The 16,234-nt window shown below is 36.3% G+C and overlaps 1 protein-coding gene across 1 annotated transcript in view; it reads right to left on the bottom strand.

Moving 5' to 3' along the window:
* Nucleotides 1-16,234, bottom strand: part of LOC149302668 (phenylalanine--tRNA ligase, mitochondrial-like) — a 113,422-nt gene that overhangs the window by 33,219 nt on the left and 63,969 nt on the right. Inside the window, exon 5 of the mRNA XM_089482302.1 lies at nt 8,269-8,420. Within this exon, the coding sequence (XP_089338428.1) occupies nt 8,269-8,420 (152 nt within the window). The remainder of the gene's footprint in view (nt 1-8,268; nt 8,421-16,234) is intronic.

The raw sequence follows: 16,234 nt of genomic DNA, 5'->3' as shown, positions 1-16,234 counted from the left end.
ATCCCAAATACTCTTCTTTATGATACATCAATATCAGTAGGAACAGTAATATGCTATGTGTGATACATGAATATAGCTCACAGTCCTGGGAGAACTCCAGGAACTTTCATATTGAAATAGGTGAGCAATAGCTGATGGGTGTTTGGGTTGAAGTGCTCTGGACAGTTATTTATGTGGTTACTGACAGCAATAAATGTACTTTTTACTTGAAAGTACATTGATGTTTCTTAAAACAAAAAATAAATTGACATTACAACCTTCGTTTTTGCTTGGCAGTATAGCCAATATTTTCGACTTTGAACTTTTTTGGCAAACTGCCTACTTCACGTACTTGGAAGCCAACATCATAAACCCAATAACAGTCAAGACTTTGGACGCCAAGAATTTTATCACCACCATACAATCTATTTGGAAGGTTGTCAATCTGACCTTCACTACTTCACATTACATTTGTTATTCAGCAGATTCTGGTATTTCAAATACACAATGCCTTTAAAGGTGCTGTTCTGCTAAGACAAAACATTAGATGAACTCTCTAGCATGTTATTTAGAAGTGACACTTTATTGCTTCCTCTGAAGCTTTAATCACACAAATACACCAAGGAAACTAATCAGTGAGTGCTTTTTATGTGACAAGAAAGCATTCCCTGAATAAGGCAAAAATCTACATGATGAGAAAAATATTTCTAGGAAGGACTTTGGCATTCAGCAGTACCAGGAACAATGTTTTCAATGTTACATTTAGTTTAAAAAGTGTTAACTTCAGCACAGTAGATGGAAGAGCACATTTAAAGTTGTATAATTATGCCACCCAAAACTCAATGGGACGTAAGACAAACTATCCCAATATTTGTTTCAGTTAGAAAACTTTCAATTCCACTTATCTGGTTAAAACAGTAATGAAATATAAAATGTGTGGGATAAGCATAAGGCAGTACTAAATAAGGACAAACTCTTCTATGTTTCTGTGTTACAAAATACATCTCAATTAAATAACCATAACCATCCATTCTAAGATAAAAATACATTCTACACTTGGGACAATAGGGTAGGAAAGCGTCTTGCCATCATGGGTAGGAAACATAGCATTAGTATTATCCATGCCCCTAACAATAGGACTGTGTGCTGCCCAGAAGAAATGTGTCAGGAGTTTTGTGATTACTATCAGGTAATCAATAGAAAGATTCAGATCATAAATTAGAGGGCAGAACTACTTAAATTAGCTAAATCCCCTAGAATCATAAATTATCATTGAGATATTTTAAATTCCACAATTCAGTAAATGGGGGTCTCCCAAGCTATCTTAAAAATGGGAAACCCCTGGCCTCGACGGATATTCCGGATAATTCTGAAAAAGTTTGCAATCTCACCTAACCTGTTCAATGATGTCTTATTGAGCGGCACACAGTTAAGTAACTAATGCCATAACTATAAATAAATGAATAACTGGGGAAACTATGAAACATGAATAAAGACCCAAGTAGTGTGGCGTCTTACCACCCCATCACTTTAATGAACCTAGATGTAAAATTGTTTGCAAAAACCTTGGCAGACAGACTTGAACACATAATGCCAAATGTGTTGCATATTTCTCAGGGTGGAGTCATCAAGGCGGATATATATATATATCATGTGTGTATCAATTATTTAACAATCTCTGGGGCTGTGGGTGGCCAGGTGGTATGTCGGGGTAAGTTTTAGTTTTTCTATTTAATTGTTTACAAAAGTTTTTTTGTTTTTTTTTTAAATACAATCAGTAATCAAGGACATGAGGATGGCCAGATACCAATCTACAGTCATATGATGTTTATTTTGGATTACATATGAACATTTTTCTTTTTTCCTTATAACAAAATCAGTAGAAAACGGAAATGTGGAAGAAGGAAAGGATATCAGTTTGATCATATATTGCCATGTACATGTGCCAAGGCACAGTTACATCCTCCTCTTTTCTATGTATCATGCACTATCATAGGATATGATGTATCATCTGGTGCAATTGTGCTTTGTTTTACTTGATGTCTGTGACATCTCAATTTTTCATCCTCATTAAAAATTATATAAAAAAACTCAAAACACTGAGAACAGGAAATCAAACATTTAGATGATCATATGAGGTAAAAGACTTTTTATTTATTCCGATATAAAGCCACAATGATAAACATGGTGTGGTTATGTGATATTTAGAGGGATGTTTCATCTACATGGAGCAGTTCCTACAATAGTCTACTGATGGAGAAGGAGAAAACGAAAGTAACTCCCCCACACTGCTTAGGAACAGAAAATTAATATTGTAAATATGTCTTAAAACAGATTGTAAAGTGTTGATCCAGTTCCTGAAAAAATAGGTTTTATAAGACATATCTCTAAACGCAATCTTCCAAACCGTTCTCCTAAATATAGCTGCTCAGTTAGCTTCTTGATCAAGACAGGACAACTACAATCCCAACTGCACAAAACAACCTGACAGATATATTTTATGTATGAAGGGACAGAAGACTCTGTACCATTATTACAAAATATTAAATCTTAAAACTTACAGTACATAAAATTAACAACAACATGAACACATAAACATGACCACATAAACATGACACAGGTATGGAACAAGAAAAGGGGCCTTAAAACCAACAGGTACCCTAAAACCATCAAAACAAATAGAGATAAAACATTGTTAGTCATTGAGGTCCACGGTAATTAATAGTACTTTACAGCCATTTATATATAAAACGCATAAAAATGTACACATCTTCCGTCATCGTGATTGTCACATATTTAAAAATTTATTTAGGAGAATATATAGTGCTTTAGAGTTATTTAGAATTAATGCTATTGTTAGGCATACTGGATTATGAAAGAGAGAAATAAAGAGAAACTAAAGCGTTTAAGTGATTCATTATGTTTCCCTTCTGATGGGAATTTTGATATCTTTGACCATTATATGTTAATATATATTACATGTTTTTATTATTGCTTGGTGTTTTGGAGTACACTGGTAAACAAAACACAGCAATATTAAAGATGTACAGTTAAAATGTCTCGAAGTCCAAGTGAACTCTACGATTTAAATCAAATTGGTATTGGGATTAAAAATTTAGACACACCTTTTTATAATCTACCTTTCACAGTATTCACATATCTTGAATTACAGTATATAAGCCAACAAAACAAGTATTAAAAAATGCAGTCATCATACCCAGTTTTGGTTTTCTCGTGCCTGTTTCATGTTGACAAAATAAGCTAACATTTCAAGGTGTTTCATTTTCCAGGTCAGAGAATGAGGGGGTATAAAGACATGCATGAATATATATCTAAGTAGTCAGAATAGTCAACATAGGGGCAGGGAGCACATGTACATACGTGAAATGTTAAATGAAGGACAAGTACAGGAGGGCTGGTAACGTATCCAAAATTGATGGCTGGGTTCCTTCCACAAAGTTTTTGGGGTCTTTCTGATTGCCTGTCAGGAAACAGCTAGTGAGACTATCTGGATCTAGCAGTCTGGAACCCTTCTTGCAAAAGTTACTAGTTGCTAGCCTGCAAATACCTACAAGTAGAAGGATAGGCAGGGCAACTACCTCCCCTGTAAGTCGAGCCAGGGAGCATAGCAGGAAACCCCTTAGGCAGATAGCTAGAAGTAGACAGACTATATTGTATTAGTACTAGATTGGGTGGATTACAGAGCAGTAGAGAAAAAGGTGGGAACGAGCCAAGGTCAGTAACTGGTTTTCAGTCTGGGTGAACAATGATATATAGCACAGAGTCCGAGAACATGTTAAAGTCAGCAATAGATCATCAGCGATAGGTAGTGCAGAGTAAGAGGACAAGCCATGCTTAGTAAATCTGTCCAAGAGAAACCATAGGTCAGACACCATAAGGCAAACACCATAACAGCAACCAGAAGAGGTACAGGAGCAGGGAATCGGGACCTGGTGCAGGATTTAGGGATTGGATCAAGGGGCAGAGACATAAATGCTAAGTTGCGGCGGGAAGCTTATTGAAGGTGTCAGAGTCTAATAGATAGTGTCCCAGAAGCCACTAGGGTTCGCGCCCTTTAAGTGAGTTGATGTTGGCGAGCATGCGTGTGAGAGACTAAATGCATCACTTCTGGAGACAGTGACCAACCAGAGGATGATCCAGGATGACGGGTATGATGTTAGACTGGAGTCTTCACTGCAAGACAGAGGTCCTGGGAGTGTTGCGGAAGGGTGCTGGCAGCAGCGGGTGTTGCATCTTACATTACCAATATGTACACCATGATTTCCGCAGTAATTTTAGGTAGCATTAGCAAAATGATTGAATGCAATCTGTTGTCCGTGTTCAGCAGCGCGGTTCTGGAATAGGCCGCACCCAGGTCTCCATTATCGCACATGCCGTGTTTGGCGAGTGAATAAGAGTCCTGCTGCTCGATGGCACATCTTCATTGGTGGAGAAACTAGCACAGATGTAGAATGGGTGTTCCTGGCAATTTGGAGTGACAGGAGGGGGCATCCTGATGCGGGTGTGAAGAGTCTTAAGTCTAATTCTATATTTAAACCCCACTCACCCTTCATTCCTTGCTTGAATGTTGCCAAGCTTTGATGTCTGTACCTATACAGTCACCACTCCCCTTGCTACAGCTCATACCCTTACTTGAGCCTGCTTGACCTCCTGGCTTTTGACCTTCCTTTGGCTTGCCTCTTGCTCCATGACCTTGGCTTATTAACCCTTCGTGATCCTGTGCTGCATGTCCTTGACCTTCTGGAGTGATTATCTATTTATTGATTTGGACTGCCTGCAATAGCTTGTTTACACCTCTTGCCTTAGAGCTCTCAACCCAGTGCCTACACATCTCCAGCCACACTATTTGACTGGTCTTGTTCCTTGGGCTCTCAAATTACCTCCAGATAATTAGCTATGAAAAAAACACCGACACCTTGTGATTCACATCCTATAAAGATGGTGTTCATTTGTAAGCCATTGTCCTAAATTGTATACCAACACCATAGTAAGTTTTAAAAGTAACATTCAGAACATCTTTGTGCAAGACAACACCATGATGGTTTATTTAAAAGAAATAAAACCAGAAAAAAAAACATTCTTACTTTAGGAGACATTACCTGCTGGGTTTTTTCCGTCTAACAACTTTGCAATTCTAACTTCAGCTAAAAAACAGTGAATTTACGAAAAATAATAATAAACTAAAGACATTTATGTGATTCTGGGAATCATTCTGTAGCAACTGCAAATATAGATCTAACAAAACAGAACTATCAGGAGTGAAAACATATCCAGTAATAACCTATTATTTCATCAGCTCTGTGGTATCTGTACAGAGGGGTGTTGGGATGCTCTGTACCAGAGAATGACTTTTTTCTTTACCAATCTATTTTCTCTTCAGATCCTGTTTCCACTAAAAGTAGCTATTACATTTAGGAGCATTTCCAAAATAGTAATCTGGATAATAAAGTAATGTCAAGCTTAACTCTGTCTCCTGATACATCTGTTATTGTAGTTCCAACCCCGTATTAAGATTACAACATTGATGAAAAGATATTACAAATGCTCTTAATTCAATTTCACAGTTGTGCTGATGAGTACAGTAAGTAATAATATCATATAGCACATTTTAAGAATTTTAACGTATCTCCAAATGTATCCAAGCCACAGTTTATGGAGACACGAAAGGAAGGAACAGAATAGTGAGAATAGAAATGTGGTCTATGTAGAAATATGAACTTTAATTCAATGAAGCTCTGTTGAAACCAAACTACTACAGCTCCCATGATGCTCCCCAATAGTAGGCACTATACTTTTCTTTAGGTATTCTTAAACAGAACATATCCTCTGCTGCTTTTCACTTTCCACTTCTAGCATTGTTATTCTATTTTCTATATGCATTGTTTGACACAATGTATATTGTGACACCGGTGTATCAATTGCCTCACCAAACACCTCTGCTAATAAGAGACAATAGCAATCCACCTAACTATTAGTTAAGTAGCCAAAGCTCTAAAACAATAGAACTACCAACACTAAATATGTTATGCTATGGTTAAAACTTCCTTGATGGTAAAAAGATAAGGTGAGAAAATTTTCCATTTTAAAAATGTCTAATGTAGGGATGCTTTGAAAGTGGTGGTGCAATGCACGAATAATTTATGCCCAAAGTCCCCAATAAAAAAAGTATTTAGCTTTAAATAGACTCCAATATAGTATATGGTCGTACAATCCTGAATAATATGATGGCACTATATAAATAAAACTAGTAAGGGCAGAAAACACTTGCGGTTTGGTATACTTGTATAAAGCAAAAATGTTGATATTGCTTTACTTGTTCAGTTCAATTTTTTAAACAATTATAGATGTCCTAATTTAAGCATATCAGATATATGTGCCAAGCCTTTTCTACATTTTATGTGCTTTCAATAGGCAGTTTAACTGAGAATTTTGTACAAGGATTAGTTATTTATCTACTGCAACGTAATTACAAATACTCAAAAGGATCATTCATTTTTAGTGAGAAAGCCTTGCTGTATTAGACATCAAAAACAACGGGAAACAAACTGTAGAAGGTAAGTGCAGTAGTGGCTCCCAGAGAAAAAAGAACTGAGAAAGAAACTGTCAACAAGTAATACAATGGCAAGGGATAACATGTAGCGAAACAGAAAAGCTAATAACAGGATGGCACAGCATAGGAAGACATGAGGGAATATGAGTTAGAAAAACATTAGAGAGATTGAGGGACACAGCCAGAGCAACTGTGTTTCAGAAGAAATATACAAGATGTCATACACGTCTTGTATTATTTTTTTTTCTTGTTGGTAAAATCATACCTATCTCCTCTTTAGCTAGTAATGCTACGTTCCTTTGGAAGCTCTGGGAATTACAGATGATTAACACCAGCCACCAGGAAAATGCTTAATTCTCTGGGTGGGGAAGTGGTATATGACTCTGCCTATTTATTTGCCTTTTCTGGCTTACAAGCCTGGGAAGATAGTAGTGACTTCAGCACCTACCATTTACACTGTGATGTTATAAGGGCAACTCACACTTAGTTTGTGATGTCTCAGAATAAATCCCTCATTATGTAGCTTTCATAATACAAAACAGAGTGCATAATATCTTAAGTGAAAATGGACAGTACAGTCAGTGCCTGATTCCATAACTCATACAAACCACCATATATTCCACTAAGCAGTAGGAAATCTGCTAAAAAGTGACTTAATTACTTCAAGTCAGTTCTTAAGATTTCTCTAGTTTGGACACATACACATAAAAACCAGAACAATAAAGAAATACTTTTACAATAATCTAATAATAATAATAAAATGTTATCAGATGAATTGACCCAGAGAGAAATCTTTTTGATCTGTAGAGTCATCTAATTTGTGGTGTGAAACTGTAAGCAAATATGGCACAGTGGTATGGCACATACACAAATATTAGCTTGCTGAAAAAAAGAGTGTACCACCAGTATACAGGGCCCCGCCAAGAAAAGGGGGTGGCATCCCTGTTCTCATCTAAGAGATCAAGGAGGTCGAGCCCCACTGCTTGCAAGGCACCTAGGCACTTGGCAACTAAGGCACCCATTAGGGTCCCCTAATGCGCATTATGGGACATTGTTAGAGTAGTGAGAAAATATAGAGAATTTATGTGAAGTAAGAATGTTTTTAAAAATAGTAATGGAAATTGTTTATTTTTTTTTATTTAACAAAATACAAAGTAAGTGAACAGAAGAAAAATCTAAATCAAATCAATATTTGGTATGACTGCCCTTTACTTTCAAAACACCATGTATTCTTCTAGGTTAACTTGTACACAGTTTTTTTTAAGGAACTCTGAAGGTAGGTTGTTCCAAACACCTCGGAGAACTAACCTTGGTTTCTCTGTGGATTTAGGCATTATATATATATATATATATATATATATATATAGATACACTAACTGACCACTTTATTATGTACACCTGTTCAGTTGCTTGTTAACACAAACAGCTGATCAGCCAATCACATTATTTCTAATAACGCCACATCAAATCAAAGAGTGTCTAACTTGTTAACACTTTGCATTATTCAAACTTGGATATGTTAAGTCATTAATAGAATAATAGTATTTTAAGAAAAACAATGTTTGAGAGAGCAACCATATAATAATAAAAATCTTTAATTTTATAGCACACATAAGACGCAATCGAAAATTGTCCTTCAAACCTTCAATGTTTGAAAATAACCAATTATGATATTACATTGCAATATGCAAAGCTATACCATAACAATGATTACTTACTTTGGATGTGTAAATTGGTCAACTAAGGATACTTGTTCTACCAAATCCCCTCCGATGTTACGAACCAAGTCATAGAAATCATTTTCTGAATAACCCTCTCTGGGCAACCAGAATGAGATGTCGTTGGTCAAAGCAGGATATTTGCTAAAGGTCTGAAAATTAAAATAAAACATTAATATGGTGCAGATTTAGAACAATTTGTAACTTATGTATCACAATAAATGTACAGCAATTACTACAAGTGTACAAATTTTATATGGCAAATTGTGTTGAAAAAAGTATAATTGACACTTTTTGATGATAGGAAGCTCTCTTGCCAGGTTTACAAAACAAGCAATTTTATTACACAGGGCACTTTATCACAATTAAAATATATGGGGCACATTCACTGCAAGATGCTTCACTTTCCCTAGTCTTGTGATGACAGCCATCCTAATAGTTGCCTGCAGATACATATTGGCTTATTTAGGGTTGTACCAGAATATGAGATACTTTAATGGCCACAGCTGCTGACTAGTGCAATTGCTAAACAAAGCCAGTTCCCACTCGGCTTAATTATTGTCAAATCTCAACAATGACACACCGAACAGAAATAGGTTTTGTTTCCTCTGCCCCGAAAACCTAGAAGTCAGCACAAGCATAAGATTCCTCTCTCAGAGTAGTGAGAAATAATAATATGAGGTAGATGGGGGTAATAACACTAGGAGGAGTAATAAGGATACAGATACGTGTACACCTGGGCACATTAGTGGTTCAGTTGGTGTATCTGAGCAAACAATGGTTGTGTTTCGATAGGAGAGCAGGCATGAATATCCAAGCACTGTCTGAAAAGGTTTGGAATATCAATGCGAACCTTGAATTCTGAAGAGAAAACCAACAGTTATCAGGCATGACTATGAAGAGATTATAACTACATGAGAAGAGAGGGAAAATACGGAACACAATCACACAATATAGTGATGATAGTAAGCAAGAAGAATAAGGATGACTGAGGGAATTGGTCGCATTGATAAAGACTGAATAGAAAGGATAGTACGGAACACAAAAAAAAACACCTAGAAAATACGGAAGGCTATTGGGAAGGCTTTATTAAACTTTGAATTGAGGAGGATGTTAAGTTGGACAATCTGAAGGGATGGGGCTAAAAAGGAAAAAAAAAAGGATTGCAAGTGGAGAAACAGTGACGATTACCTTGAGCAGAAATTGGAAAACTATTGATATAACAGTAAAAACATGCAGTACATGCAAGATATTGAAACTGACACAACAAAAATTCTCTAACTTATGTACATTTGCAAAAGGATACTAAATGTAGTATTTTATGATACTAGTCACACATTTAACAATAGGCTAAGAGTCACAAAGGCTATTAAAGGGTTACTTTTTAGCTTTCATTAAACTGCTTAATACTTATCACATTTATGCTATGGCACAGTCCCGGCCTCCTTATATTCAACTAGGCTCGCAAAATAATGCGTCGTCATATACAAGCTGGTTGCTGTACTAGTGATAAAACCAGGTAACTTTAGACATATAAAGCACAACTGCAAGGTTAATATTGTAATCAATCATTATCAAAAAGGCATATTAAATTCATAAACCAAAAAGAGAATGTGACGCTTTCTTTATCTTTTGAAACATGGACATACATAAACCATGCTTTGTATCTTTGTGTACCTAAAAAATACATGCCTCATTCATTCCGTATTAATGAAATCCTCAGTGAATCAGCTGTGAAATCAAAGGGATTTCACAGCCTGTTATGTGTATAAACCTGTCAAATGAATTAATTTTCCCAAAAAAGAGATACAAAACAGTATGAGGGAACTACCTAGACACAGACATGAGTGGCATATATTAATCTTGTTTCAAACTGTCGGGTGGAATAAAAAGACTCATAAAATGATTGCCGTTCTAATAAAAAAAATATTATAATTATGGGAATAGCAAAAGTAATAAACAAAGAAAATGAAAAAAAGAAAACATGAATAAGATATTACTCTGCAAAAAATGAAACTGTAGACATTTAGCCTCCCTTCGGATGGAACAAATAGTTTACCTGCTTTAGACATGACTTTGAAATTAATTTGCATAGCTTTCATCTAGGAACCGGTTTTTGCTTTTTCTTCATGCCAAGACCCTTCAAGGTTTTCTCATGTTCTTCTTTTTTTGTTCAGATAATTTTAAAAGCACAAAAAAACAATATTTCTTTTTAATTGGTCTGGTGCTTTGAACTTTTTACAAAAATCACGAAGGTAATGTAGGTGTAAGTGTGTGTGTCTACTAGAATGAAATATTGTAAGGCACTCTATAACAACTATATGCAATTTATACATAGATGTTGACATTGTGATTATGTGTGCCACCACACAAGGCCGCTTGTCATTCGTCTGTAACAGAAAAATATATTTGATTTCTAGCAATAGGGTCATCAAGGCATTTTACTCAAGTGCCCTTGATTACAAGGAGAAATCAATATTCCTTGAGAAGAACTCTCACATGCCCTTCCGGGTTCTTAATATGCTGACATACCTCTCAACATCTCGTATAGCCAAAAAATGACCCTTTTTTTAGGGTAAGTCATTAAAGACATGGCCAGTGAAACATTCTAGCCTAAGAAGGCAGTTCCAGGGGGGCAGTAGTTCCCCTGCTGCAAAATGGGGACTGCCCCTCTTCTGTGCAGCTCTCTGATCTCCCAATCGGTCCATCTCGACTGAGCCTAGAAAATAATTTTACCACAAGGCACTATCGCAAGCAATAGGTAAGTGTGAGGTAGGTAGACAATAGAATACACTAGGGTTAAAGAGCACAAAAAGACAATAAACTTGTTATAATATGCATTATAACACAGTACAATCCAAGAATGCCTTCTTGATGAAGGGCCCCAATAATCACACTTTGTTTAAACCCATACAGAATTAAGAAGGGTTATATATTCATTAATGCTTTTACTTGGTCTGGTAACTTAGTCATTCTCTTCATCCAGGAAGACTCTATGTACCCAAGTACCAAGAAGGTATCTATCACCAAACAGCAACACGGGCAAAACACTAAAAACCAACACTATAAGATGGGGAAACCGTAATTGGTTTTTTGGATGGTGACTGCCAGGGACGGACAAAAAATAGTTGTACTGCAAACCAAAACATGATAACTACAAATAACTGGTTGGAAACAAGTCTACACAAACAAGAACTTGAGACATTTTATGATCTATCTGTAACTTTGCATAATTTACTTACCTAACATTTGTCCTATTTTACAAAAGTTTCTATTAAACTAAAAATGTGTGGCTACTAAAGGAACCTGTCTTCTAGATTCTAGGCAAATTTGAGAACATTTCTGGAGAGTGCAGGGCAATTGCATGCAAACCCCTACTTCTATATCGAAATGTCTAAACTGCATGTTTGCCTGTGTGTAAATTGATGTGTGTGTGTGTGTATAGGGAGAATGAAGTATAAAAAGCCACTTTAATATATACTGCTCTGCCTTTTGTCAACATTCAGATGTAAACATATGGTTCTTAAGTGTATCACTTAAACCAAACCTCTGTTCATCTATCTTGTAAAAAAACGTAATGTTACTCTAACCCAGACGTTATAGCTTCTAAGAAACAATATCACAATATGTCTCTGAAGAGGTAGAAGAGTCTGAGATTATTAACCCTGTTAGCACCACAGTTCGTTAGTTTTGTCTTTCTAGGTGTTGCATATTTATACTGAGGAACAATGTAATAAGAAACCTGTTCTTTATTCTACCAAGGGATGTATTAAGCCCTCAACAGCTGCCTGTTACTGTCTGAGCCCAAAAATATGACTTCTTAAGGGCACACTGCATTTTTTACTTCATTTTAAGGAGGCTGTGCCCATTTGGCACAGTACGCCATAGCTTAAATGGGCCGGTTGGGAGATTTATTTTGTAACTGGCCAACTCAGCAGCACATTGAGGTAACTGATCATGCAAGAAGGTGATCTAGACTCTACCTATGGTTTGCACCAGAGGGATTGCTGCCCCCTGGACAAGCTGTCTTCACTGATTCACACTCTTTATGTAAATTGTAGCCCCTATTGCTAATCAGATGATCAAAGGAAATATATATGACAAATCTAGCAACCTCAAAAAAACTTACTGTTAGCACCTGACTTTTTTTAAAACTGTATAAATGTACTCACTCTCTGGCTCCTAAAAGAACATCGATTCTGAAATTCTATACACATTGGCTAAAAGCACCGATAACCACTAGCTGTTATGGGATACAACTTTCTACGTTTTGGCTTGCAGAGAGTGACAGAATTTGTAGTCCATTGCTACAGTGGCCAGCTTCAGGTCTCATAACTGGTCATGTAATTCAATGATATAATGTAGTGTTTTGAAGGTACATATCCTGACAAAAGAACTAGATTTCTCCCAAACAAGTTAGGAATGTTCAAGAGGGACATGAAAGTTTGTGGCTTCATTTCATCTTGCAAGTTTAAAAATACAGTGTAATTTTCAGTTTCAACAATGAAAATACAATTTTTGTAACAACTGAATAGTGGTTGTTTGTATGCATTTACATCTATTATCATCAAATACATTAGGTTCTTATCATACTGCCTAGCAATGGACAACAGAATGCCTTAGTCTTCATCACCCTGGTGGGCCCTCTGTCTAATTACATTATACAGAAAATGGACTTAATTAGCATTGGACATTTCTGGAAAGTTAGCATAAGCAATTTTACTTGTTATAGATGGGGAATATGGAAACAAGCAATATTTATAAAGGAGATCAGGTGTAAAGTGCTAAATGCTGGAAAGACAAATATTGCACTTGCACCACTATAAGTAGAATTTGCCCTGGTCTCCATGGTGATTGCTTACTATTTGGAATTTTAAAAATATGGCTGTGTACTTCCCTCTCTAACAATCAAATAAATAATTACAGATAGCAGTATATGTAAAACCAAGATTAATTTACACTTCAACTGGTGTAAAATTATTTTCAACATATAGATATTATTTAAGACATTACTTGCACTTAAAATAATTGTAATGATTTTTATAGAATAATCTGGAAATATCTTTAAGTTCATTGATATATTCACATTATATATAATTAATGTATTCATAGAAACATATGACCTAGATTTAATTTCTGCATACTCTGATTTATTAAAATAACATTTGTTTTAACTGACAAGTAGGTCAGATTTTCTTTTGGAACCGTCATTAAAATTTTAATTCAGACTTAAAAAACTGCTATACTTAAATTAACTATTCTAAATTTCTTCCTGAACTTGATAAGGGTTCATTAAAAATGTACACTATCTTATTATGTTATTGAACTTACTCATATTACAAATACTATTTATATATTTCTGTAATGAACTTTCAAAAACCTTATTGGATTTTTATAATTCCATTTTTAAAAAGATCCTTCAAGTTACACTGGTCTGTTATCTTTAGTACATAAAAAAAAGAAATAAAATACAAGAGATGTTCAAAACGTTTCCGCATTTTTGTTGCAAACGCTGAAGGCGGGATGAGTAGTAATTGGTTGTGTGTTAGCGTGTCATGTGACTAGTTCTGTCTGCCAAGTGGGCTGCCCTTGCAGTTTAGTATATGAGGTTTCACAATGGGTTGAAGATGGCTGCGAAACTTAGAAATTGCACCAAAGAGGAACATCGTTCTGTCATACGTTTTTTGTGGGCAGAAGGTGTGCCGAGAGCACAAATTCATCTTCGTATGTGTGCTCAGCATGGGGACAAAGTTTTCTCTCGTAGAGTCGTCTATGAGTGAATTGAAAAGTTCGAAAATAGCTGTACTGGTGTGACGGATGCAGAGTGCTCCGGACATTCAGTTACAGCCACGATCACGAGGAATGAAGAAAGGACCCTGGAAATGATTTGCGAAAACAGAATAACAGTTGAAGAGGTTGCAGGAAAGCTGAATGTGAGTGTTGGATCTGCATATGCCCTGATTCATGACAGCCTTAAGTTCAGTAAAGTGGGTGTTAGGTGGGAGGCTAAGCGCAAGTGCTTGGACGTTTGTTCCCCACACATGGCCTGTTATCGTGAAGAAGGTGATGAAACGTGGGTTCACCATTAGGAGCCAGAAAGCAAGTGGTAGAGTATGCAGTGGAAGCATCCATCATCTCCTGTAGCAAAGAAATTCAAGACACAACCATCGGCAGGAAAGTTGATGTTAATTGTCTTCTAGGAAAAAGTTGGTACAACGTTGGGAAAATTGCATCGCAATGGAAGGTGACTTTGTAGAAAAGTGATGTAATTTGTTTTTGATGTCATTTGTTTTGAAATAGAGTTAAGGTATGGAAACTTTTTGAGCGTCCCTCGTATTATATAAATATACACAGTCGTGCGAAAACATATACCTTGTTTGAATTTTATGGTTTTACATATCAGCAAAGGCAAGTGGCCTCGAAGTAGGACCGGTCCTACCATGGATCCAGGTGGGTCCATTTGACCCAGGTGGCATTAAGTGATCGGGGAAGAATTGACAGCCCAAGGCAAGTGCACCCTGCAGTAGCAGGGCAGCTCTGCAGCTTGCACGCTGCTGCTGACCAAAGGAGGACTTCCCTTTGGTCTTCCCCGACCACTTAATGCCGTCTGGGTCAAATGGACCTGGATCCATGGTAGGACTGGTCCTACTTCGAGGCCACTTGCCTTTGCTCGCCCGCTGGACTCAAAGCAGCTAGTCCCCCTCTGCTTTCCATTCCATGTACACACATATATGCATATTCCTGTGGATTAATCCTTGCTTCATATCATGTTTGTTTGGGTGGGTAGTGCACTGCTTTGCCCAAGACCTACAAAACGGTTAAGATGGCCCTGATTGGGGCACAGTCAAATGTCCATCGCAAATCCTAGCTTCAACTGCAAAATTAACTAGTGTCTCTTGTTTTCAGTAATATGTAGAAGCTTTTGATATATCTGTTGGGCTTTGAGGATACAACTGCAGAGTTTCTTTTATGAAAGAGATTAAATTGGACCTTTATGCTGGATAAAAAACTGTCCTCTTAACACACCCCATAAGAAAATGTAGCATTAAATTAGACTGCATATATATGTCTGATAGTGAAGTGATAGTATTGGATGTTTTCATATAGATGGCAGTCAGGGACACTATAAGCTTTGCTCTCTAACACAGTCTAAATATGTGCCATTTCTCAAATCATTCTTTCCAATAAATATTGCTCTGTTAGTCTACATTGTCATTTAAAAAATTATGAACAATTTACAGTTTCTTTGGTAAATGAATAAAAAACACAATGTATTCTGAGGTTAACAGTTCAGGCAGGAATTAATTAGTGATGTGAGGATATATGGGATGCAAAACGCATAAAAATCAAAGTGTCAACTGCTGTAAAAAGTGTGATACATTGAGACATGACACATCCTGCTGTGTTAGTATCACACAGAGTAAGCAATGTAGAAGTATTTATGAAAGAGACTATAAATGACAAATATTCAATGTAAGAGGGATGTACCATTTGGGTTGTACCAAGTGGGATGGACCACAGTTACCCACATACTATACTGCAATCTAACCATTCAGAAATGGTTTCCCACAAAATATTGAGTACAAAGTAATAATTTTGTCAGATTAATGATCTAATATATGTTAATATATGTTACAGCTCATATATAAGTAAAGAACAATAATTAAGCCTATTTATTTCCAATGGCACTGACAAAATCAAGTTTGTGTGAACAGTACTGTATTAGAGATTCCTAAATTTATGGCTGCAAATTATCCATTGTTTGTTGTTAAACCAAGAAATACAATAACACAGAAGGGAAGAGATTGACTGAAACCATCACTCCCCAGTGGTAGAGCCATGGGCAAGAATAACATAAGATAATATAATATTCTTTCAATTGGGTTTTTGTGACAACATAATAATTTGACAGTTATTTTTTTCACTAATTGGCACGGCTGTGCTACCAAAAATGAAATTAAGCTGA

This window comes from Sceloporus occidentalis, unplaced genomic scaffold, assembly GCF_023333645.1.
Source record: "Sceloporus occidentalis isolate IW3139 unplaced genomic scaffold, rSceOcc1.0.p SCAF_18, whole genome shotgun sequence".
NCBI classification, from domain to species: domain Eukaryota; kingdom Metazoa; phylum Chordata; class Lepidosauria; order Squamata; family Phrynosomatidae; genus Sceloporus; species Sceloporus occidentalis.
The sequence above is the reverse complement of the archived record's forward strand: the minus strand, read 5'-3'. Positions and strand labels throughout refer to the sequence as shown.